The following is a 9,946-nucleotide window of genomic DNA, read 5'->3' as shown; positions in this document are numbered from 1 at the left end:
CACACAACCTCACCCTAACCCTTAGCCTTACCCTTACCCTAACCCTCACCCTTACCCCATGACCTGTCTCTCGGTCTCTGCTTCCTCGTCTGTCCTGCAAACCAATGCATTATCCCCTTAGAGTCACAGCACGGGGCTACCTAAGAACTCAAGACTCATAATGAAGATTATTCGTGTTCTGGAACCCAGCTGCCTGTTACAGAATACTCATTTTCCTAAAGTCTCCTAAAGGGACTGTGATGTCTGTGTATCCCTGTGTGCTGATTCAGTGCCTCACAGGAACTCACTCTTTATGATTTTCACCAACGATGCCCAGTTTTATATTCTGCCAAATGCTTCGTCCCAGCGGCCTTGCGGCTGTCCGAGCAGAGAGCCTCCCAGCGAGGGACGGTGCCAAAGTTACAGCTCTGCTCCGACATGCCTTTCATGAATGACAAGCCTTAGCCACCGACATGGCCTCCGTGTTTTACTGAGTCCTGACAGCAGGAGGCGAAGCAGAAACCCCCCCCTCCTCCCTCCTCCCTCCTCCCTCCTCCCTCCTCCCTCCGCCCTCCTCCCTCCTCCCCACAGAACTCTTTAGCTCCAAAGATAGCTACCTCAGCTTGGCAACAGATGCCACAGCTACACAAGGAACCACTTTGCCTCGAGCTGCTGGACAAGCAAGCCAATCCCCAACCAAAAGGGCCGTCTGATGCCCCTGTTCTATTGTATGTAATGCCTTTGTCCATGTCAACAGCCCACCTCCTGTCGGGAAATACAGGAGCCCTGAGACTGTGAATGTTGTTGCTGCTGCGCCTCTTACTCCTCCTCCTCCTCCTCCTCTTCCCCGGGCCTGATGGGGAAGCCGAGGGGGTCATGGTGTGTCTGCCTCACTACCCAGACCTTCTGGACTGGTTCTGGAAAATTCTGCTTCCGGTAAAGGAGTACGGTTTACCATCAGGATCCAAATGTTTGTGAATGAAGTCTGAAGGGCTGATTATGGTCCCACGTTCATGCAACGCAAGAGGGTTACGGACCCCTTATATCCTTGCGTCCACCGCAAGGGCCTGATGTGCGCCTCCCAAAAATTGGAACCTTCCGTTGAGGCGACGCAGCAGCAAGGGCTATGATTGGTCCGCTCACTAAAACCTGACGCAGAACCAAAACAGGTTCACGACTGCGTCGAAGCTTCTGCGTGGGCATTGCGTTGCGTGAACGTGGGACCATATCATCACCTTTATTGCGTGCAGCTGGCCTACGGTGGACCTACCTCAGGATCGAGGTCCTCGACACAGGGGGCAGGAAACAGGATGTCCAAGTCCCTTCCTGTTCACATCTCATGGTTCTCTGGAATGTTCAAGAAACGTTCTGCCTCTAACCTGAAGAATACCTCTGGCATGTTGAGCTTCATAGAGACATGCTTTTCTATGATATACCATTTTCATTTACTTAAAAAAAAAAGATTTAAACAAAAAGTATCTCTAAATTTACAGAACTGCCTCTCTGTAGATCTATTTAGAAAGATATCCAAAGATGAAAGTGTTTTGTGCAAGCTGTAAGTGTTGAGTGATGAACATGAAGTCCTAACAGTCCTCTCCTTCTTCCCACGGGACAGATTTTGATCTCTTTTTGACTTGAGGATAATTCTATATTTTCACTTATTATGAAGAGAACTCCCTAGAAGTAGTGAAGTCTGCCAAATACGTGTCTTTTGAGCTGTAGGAAACACAAGAACCAAATGTCTAATTAATTTTTATACTCTTGATAATTTTTATATGCTTGATATAGAAGCACAGTGTGATGACAGATTTTACTTTGGATTGCGCGCGCTTGTTTGTGGTTGGATGGGGGTTCTTCTCCTTATGTTTCAAAAACTTGGGACACTCTGGTGACGTCCTCATCTTGTCATGTATGAACATGTTAACTAGACTGACCAATACACACTATTTGCTAACTTGACCATTAGTTTAACAGTTAGCCAGATCAACCAACCAACCAACCAAACCAATACACACTGTTAGTTAACCAGGCCAACTAATACTGACCATAAGTCAACCAGACCAACTAGTTAGTTAGCAAGAACCAACTGTTACCTAGATCAGTCAATACATACCAATAGTTAACCAGAACAGTTAGTTGAACATTTAAACCATCCAATACATACTATTAGCTAACCAGACTAGTTAGTTAACCAACCAATTAACACTGTTCTTTAACCAGCCAAATTAAACACTTTATTAAACCACACAATAGACTACAGACCAAATAGTAGCCCAACCAATAAGTTAACAACAACATTAGTTAAAATACAGAGATTCACGCCAGATGTCTCCTGGTTCCAAACAAATAACTGTAAAATATGTTAGTGATAACTGTCAGTTATTTAGGATTTTTTTGTTTTTGTTTGTACCGTTATACCTGTCAGTTGTGAAAGGAGTATGCTGCCAAAATAAGAGCTTCTTTAACATGCTATTCTATAGTTTGTTGACCCTGTGATGATTTTTGTAGTTAGAAGATGTGAAACTGTGTTTTCTGCATCGGGTAAGGTAACTCACCTTTAAAACCTATAACGTCTGCTTATATGGGAGCAACAGCCATAAAATATATGTTTACTTGCCATATTTAATAAGCCATAAGGATTGTTTTGAAGCCATATTCTACACTATTGAATGCTGAAGTTCTAGTGTTACACATGTTCTGATGTTGTTATTTAGGTCAGACACAAAGCTTACCTCCTGCTTTTTACACAATATTTAGTTTAGAAAGTGAAAAAGTAGAATGATATACTGAACCATGGCTCGGACCAATGAGAAAATGCTTTAACGTTATGAATATTATTTTCTCTTTCTTCTTTTCTTTAAACATTACTGGGAGGATTCCCAAAGCTTTAAGATGGTTTTAAGAAGACTAGGGTCAGACAGTCAAAGATTGATTGAACCAGACACACATGTTTTGCTTTGGAGATGATTACATTACAAATACAACTAAACAATTTGTATATTATCCAGAAAATAGGTTCTAATTTTTCTCCTAAAATCTGAAATAAACAGACTGTATTGTCTCACTCCCAGATTGAAAACACATGATGTCCTTCTAGACATCTTGTGTTTACCACATGTTTCTGGTCATCTCTGTTCTTCCATCTGATGTTCTGATATCTGCAAACCAAATAAAACCATGTAGTAGACTCCTTGTCCTTTCCCTTGCTAGACCTACACACAAGCCGACACACAGACCTACACACACAGACAGAAAGACAGACAGACCGAAGGGCATATAGACCCCAATAGCATGATCCTGTGTAGATACCAAATCTATCAGATATTCTATTCATAGAGTGACATCAGGTCACCATGGAAACTAGACACTTAAAGAAGAAAGAGAAACCTCCTCAAAGGTTGTTGTTGAAGTTAAGCTATGTGGATTCATTCTCGAGTACATTTGTAAAGGATGAATCAAAATCTATGATTTATTCTCTAAGTTATGCAAAGGGAATTGTCAAAAGAAGCGTTGCACAGGTCTATTTGTGTCACAGACCTGCTGTGTGGTTGTGTCGTATGCATCAGTTCCAAGGAAGAAGAGAGTACTCTTGTGACCTCATCATCTCATCATATATTTATGTGGTTTTCCACAGGAATAGTTTCTCTGAGCAGCCCTTTTGACATGGGTCCACCTTATTGTATGAAGCAAAGACAGACAGACCTTTATGTTCATACAGTTTTATTATTACAAAGAAACCCTGAGGCATACAGAATCATTCCATAATGTAGTTATATCTGAACAGTACTTAATAATCTGTTTAATATAGTTATATCTGGAATATGTGATTTGTTCATCTGTGCCACACACATCTCAATTCAAAAAGATTATATTTATCAATGCATAGACCTCAATAGTACCATCAATACAGGTGTTTACAGGGCTAATAAATCAATACAGCTGTTCACAGTGTTGATATGACAATACGGGGTACAGGGTCAATTCAACAACCTTCCCTATAATAATTTTGATGCACCCCCATGCAAATACCATATAGAGAGGTCTGCAACAAATCATTTGTATATATGTGTCTATATGTATGTTCATATATACTATGCCATGCACATACATATATAACTGTATATATGCATATGAAACGATGAACAGGATATATTTATCTTTCTTGGATTCCTCATGATGTTAAAAACAGATCACAACAAACACCAGCGCTGGAACACAGCTCTTTCTGTAAGGGAGTGCTGACTAATCGGATATATATATATATATATATATATATATATATATATATATATATTCACACGAAGAATCTAATATTCTGTGGAAATACAAAACATAAACGGGTTGGGTTCACCCTTACCTTAACCCTGTCCACCCTTCCTACTGCTCATATTCACTGGGGGATTGCAGCAGATACAGGGAAACCAAGAGGCCACTAAATACCATGAAGGTTTAAATTAAAGTTGAAATTTACCTTTAAAGAGCATTTTCTTATTGCCACCCTTCCAGATGAAGTTTAGCAATTGGCAAATAGACATTTTCATTCTAACATGTATACTTGCACTGTTATTCAAAGCATATTAAAACAAACCTCTGAGACTTTGGTTTAATCCAACCATTACACTTGCCCCTTTCCCTTATACCTAACCCTGCTCTAATACCCTCAACCTAACCGCTGTGCCATTAAGGTGCAGGTATGGGGTTAGACAGTTAATACATAGATAGGTCATTAAGAAGCTGGTAGGAGTTAGACAGTGATGATGTAGAAAGGTAATTAAGGAGTAGGTAGAGGTTAGACAGTGACTACTGAGACAGGTCATTAAGGAGCAGCTAGGGGTTAGACAGTGAATGCAGAGAAAGGACATTAGGGTATATTTTGGACATCATAATTCATTCACATTCTGCTGAAGGTGTGTTTACAGGCTTGTTAGAGGTAGAACAGTATAAGGGTAATTGTGTTTGCATTCATCTAGTGATCAGGATATATAGCTGGCTAGTAAAATAGACAACCTACTTTGTGTTTGTGCTTCCTGCTAAAACTCCAGATGTTTTCCTCGATCTCCATTGGTCCAATTATCAAACGCTCAACAAGAAGCTCAATCAGAGTTTGAATCGTCTGAGGGACCGAGGATACATCAGTGTGTCCTAACAGGAAGTGTTATAACGATGTTTACCACTTCATCGTCAGACATTTACACGATTCTGATTGGCCGGATCATCCACATCCTTTAATGATCTGGAGTCACCTCAGCTGGCCTGATGCTCCGCGGCCGCTGCGCCGTGCTCCTGCTGGTGCTCCGCGCCCGAGTGATCACGTCTCCCGTCGAGCGTGGGGTGGAAAAAAAACAAAACGGACCCTAGGAGTACGCCATGCCTCTGAAGGGGGTCCAAGAGGAGGACTCGCCCGTGTCTCCTAGCGCCTCTGGCCGAGGAGCACTATGTGTGGTGAGCGCTGGCGGGGTCTGAGTCGGGCTCCCCGCTGTGGGGGTGCTGTCGGGCGGAGAGGCGGTCCAGGGACCGGGGGGAGGCCCCGGGGTCCCGGGGGGCCGGGCAGCAGCAGGCGGTCAGGTCGGCCCTGAAGGAGGGCGTGTAGAAGCCGTAGATGATGGGGTCGCAGCACGTGTTGAGGTTTCCGAACACAAAGAGGCCGTGGTGGACGTACTCTGGTGTCACCGCCAGCATCTGGGGCTGGAACCAGTACCAGATGCCCAGCAGGTAGTACGGAGTCCAGCACACGATGAAGGACATCACGATGATGATGGTCATCTTCAGCGTCTTCATCCGTGCCTTGGGGATCATGTCCGTCCCGCTGCGCCTCAGGTATGACTCTCCGGCTGAGGACACAAACAACATACTTATGTAGGACCACACATAACCATATGATACTGTACATAACCATGTACACTTACAGTACCATCATTACCATTGTTACCATGCATTACCCGTGCCTTACCAATCACTACCATATATTACCAAACATGACAGTTACATTACCCTACATTACCGATACATTATCCATAATTCTGATAATGAACCAATACATTACCAAACATTACCAAAATGTTACCCCGTCAGCATTTCAGTGTGTGCATGTTTTTGTTTATGTGTGTGTTTGTGTGTGTGTGTGTGTGTGTGTGTGTGTGTGTGTGTGCGTGTGCGTGTGCTTGTGTGCGCTACCTTTGTTCTGCTGGTGTTGTCGGTTGATGTGGATAAGGATTCGGGAGTAGCAGCAGGCCATGACCAGCAGGGGGACGACATAGAGAGTGACAAAGTGGAACATGTTGTAGAGGGTCTCCTGCCAGCGCTGGGGGAAGCTGCCATGTGTGACGCACTGCGTGAAGTCCACCCCCTCCGCCTTCAACGCCCCGAATATAAACAGCTGGAGGACAAAAACGTTTTATGGTCTTAAAGTTCAAGGGTCAAACACTAGCATCTCTAGCGTCACAGAACATCATAGATCATAGATTCAGTATCACATCCATGTCATATAGCTCTTAACACATACAATGTTATATCTCTGATATGTTATGTATCTAATATCACAAGACATGCCATGACAACCTCAAAGAAAGTGGTCTTCCTTTGGCTCTACAGTTACTATGTATTCAAATACTTTAAAGTCGTCTTTTTATATTACTTCTCTACGACTTCTCCTTTAAACTGCATTCCTAGCATTGTTCACATCTATCATTAAAGCACTGTGCTGGTATAAGAGGGAGCTAGCAACAGGAGGTGTACAAACATCTAATCTTTAGTCCCATGAGAAAAGCACATTCTTCTAGGGATTTTAATTCACTCTCTCACACACACAAACACACACACACACACACACACACACACACACACACACACACATCTATCCCTAAAAGTGTATTAACGGTTGGCATGGTGTTGGTAGACAAGTTACAAGAGTAAACTATCAGAACAACATATACACACTGTTCGCACTTACAGTCGAACAGTGTGCACTAACAGTCACAATTACTGTATCTGCAGTAACAGCACTACTGTGTATATAGACCACCAGTAAAACACCAGTAGGCTTACCTGTAGTGTAGGGTTAGATGGTATCACCTGGTGTTTCCTGTAGTGTTACCTGTATTCTAGTTCCACCTGGGGTGACTCCTATTGTTACCACTGGTGTTTTACTGGTGGTTGGCTGGTGTTACCATTGGTGTAATGTCACCTTTAGTGGTACACGTAGTGTTTGCTGGTGTTACCTGTAGTGTTACCTGAGGTGTTACCTGAGGTGTTATCTAGATGTTACCTGGAGGGTTACCTGTAGTGTTGCCTGTGTTGTCCCCTATAATGTTATGGTATCTGTGATGTTACCTGTAATGGTATCTGTAATGTTAACTGTAATGTTAACTGTATTGTTACCTTTAGTGTTGCTTGTGCTGTTACCTGGTGTTACCCGGTGTAACCTGTAGTGTTGCCTCTAGTCTTACCTGGTCTGACCTGTAGTGTTACCTGGTCTGACCTGTAGTGTTACCTGGTCTGACCTGTAGTGTTGCCTGGTCTGACCTGTAGTGTTGCCTCTAATGTTACCTGGTGTGTCACCTGGTGTTACCTGTAGTGTTACCTGTAGTGTTGCCTTGTGTGACCTGTAGTGTTGCCTGTAGTGTTACCTGGTGTTACCTGTAGTGTTACCTGTAGTGCTACCGGCAGTGTTACCTGTAGTGTTACTAACACTACAGGTAACACTACAGGTAGCACTACTAACACTACCTGGTGTTACCTGTAGTGTTACCTGTAGTGTTGCCTGTAGTGTTGCCTGTAGTGTTACCTGGTGTTAGATATAGCGTTGCCTGTAGTGTTACCTGGTGTTAGATATAGCGTTGCCTGTAGTGTTACCTGGTGTTAGATATAGCGTTGCCTGTAGTGTTACCTGGTGTTAGATATAGTGTTGCCTGTAGTGTTACCTGGTGTTAGATATAGCGTTGCCTGTAGTGTTACCTGTAGTGTTACCTGTAGTGTTGCCTGTAGTGTTAGCTGTAGTGTTACCTGGTGTTAGATATAGCGTTGCCTGTAGTGTTACCTGTAGTGTTACCTGTAGTGTTGCCTGTAGTGTTAGCTGTAGTGTTGCCTTTGGTGTCACCTGGTGTTACCCGTACGGTTATCTATTGTTACCTGTGGCGAGGCCAGCAGTAAGCTCAGGCTCCAGGCGAGGCCCAGCATGCGGCGATTGCGGTGGTGGGCGCTGAGGGAGTCCAGGGGGTGTAGGATGGCGTGCTGGCGGTCCAGGCTGATGACCACCAGGATGGAGGCGGACGACTGCATGGCGAACAACTTGAGGAAGGACAGCAGCCTGCACAGCACGTCGCCACCGCGCCACTGCACCGTCACGTTCCACACGGCGTCCAGCGGCATCACCACAAAGGTCATCATCAGGTCAGCCAATGCCAGGCTCATGATGAGAGGCCGCAGGTGAGAGGCCAGGCGACGGCCACGCCCCCGCCACACACTGACCAATAGGGCCAGGTTGCTGCAGGCGGCGAAGATGAAGAGGACAAACGTGGCGCCGACCCTGACCTGCGCGGCTCGGGTGAAGGTGGGTGTGGCCCATTCACCATTCAGAGGGGGCGGGTGGGAGGAGTTCACTGACTGTTCTGAATCCATCTGAAAAAACAATTCCATATAGATCACATTAAATATTCATCACCATTCTAGTACGATCTTATACTAATTACTAGTATTACATAATATATTTAACATAATACTTGTACCATCTAGTACCAGATACTAGTAACACGTATTTACTGTAACTTATCTCATGAACCTACAATAGAATCAAGGGACACCTTATTCCGAAACACGACGCAGACACCAATCTTAGTAACGTGGAAAACTGCCGCAAGGAATGTGTCGCCGATAGAAACGTTAACCACGTTTTACTCCGTACTTCTAAGTGTCGAAAAGTGAATGTAGATCGATGGATGGCAAGAGGGACAGATCAGAGAGAGAGAGAGCGGGAAGGGTCGTTCGATATTGGGAGCATCTCTCACCTTCTAAATCTCTGCTCCTGTGCTAAAATAAAACCGCACTTCGGCAATCTTCATAGTCGCGATGTTTGACGGGTTGAAGACGGCATGCCTTTTCCCTTGGACGCCGTGCCGTGACTATCTTCTTTGTCTCGGCATCCAACTGTTTGAACCTGTATCCAGCTGTTTGATGAGGAGGGAGCTGTCCCGGGCAGCGGGTGCTGAGTATGCGGGTTACCGTGGAAACCAGATCCGCTTCATCAGCAATAGGGTATTAGAAAATTGGTGATTGGAGCCGAGACCCGCATGCGCCCTCCACTACTCGGACATCATAGTTATGGAAACTGTTTGTTGACGATATGCAATTTATAGAAGCCCGCTGGATGACGTGGAAATCGGTGCGTCACGGTGCGGGCAGCAGGTGAATGATCTAATGAAAACCTATGAGTTACTATGGCAACATTCTGTAGGTGCTATAATATGTCTACACTCATTATACTTACTAACACCATCTAACGCTAATATCCTGCTGCTGATTTCGTGCTGCTACTTTGATGTATGCTATTTTTTCATTGACCTATGGCAATAAAGACCATGAAATGAAATTAACTATAATTGATGTCTAAATACATCTACAAAGGCTAAATATGAGGAAGCCTACATCATGGGGGCAGTGGTAGCAGACTTCAAGGAGACCAACATCTTAAGGGGTAATGCATTGCATTAAAGTATTTTTAGCTTATGCTGACATCCCAAGATTGGTTCCCTAACCACAATCCTAACTCAAAACACAGGTGGATAGAGGTAGCGTGGTAGACAGACAGACACACAGGTACACGACAGACATAAACAGACAGGTAGACACATGAAAAGCAAAGTAAACAGAAGGTGGAAGAGATAAGATTGTTGGTCAGTTAGCAGGCAGAGAAAACAAGAAGACTACACACACACACACACACACACACACACACACACACACACACACACAC

General features: G+C 44.2%; 1 protein-coding gene across 1 annotated transcript; it reads right to left on the bottom strand.

The window, feature by feature from the left end:
• Positions 1–5,412: 5,412 nt before the first annotated feature.
• On the bottom strand, positions 5,413–9,035 carry LOC311351746 (gonadotropin-releasing hormone II receptor-like; the record flags this gene model as incomplete). The annotated part of the gene is made up of 4 exons (XM_084471896.1): positions 5,413–5,810; positions 6,154–6,355; positions 8,107–8,595; positions 9,021–9,035. 4 exons carry the CDS (start codon positions 9,033–9,035, stop codon positions 5,413–5,415), a joined length of 1,104 nt encoding a protein of 367 aa, XP_084328022.1.
• Positions 9,036–9,946: the final 911 nt, after the last annotated feature.

Source organism: Micromesistius poutassou, assembly GCF_964030765.1.
Source record: "Micromesistius poutassou genome assembly, chromosome: 8".
Taxonomy (NCBI): Eukaryota; Metazoa; Chordata; class Actinopteri; order Gadiformes; family Gadidae; genus Micromesistius; species Micromesistius poutassou.
Note: the sequence above shows the minus strand (reverse complement) of the source record. Positions and strands in the feature narration are given on the sequence as shown.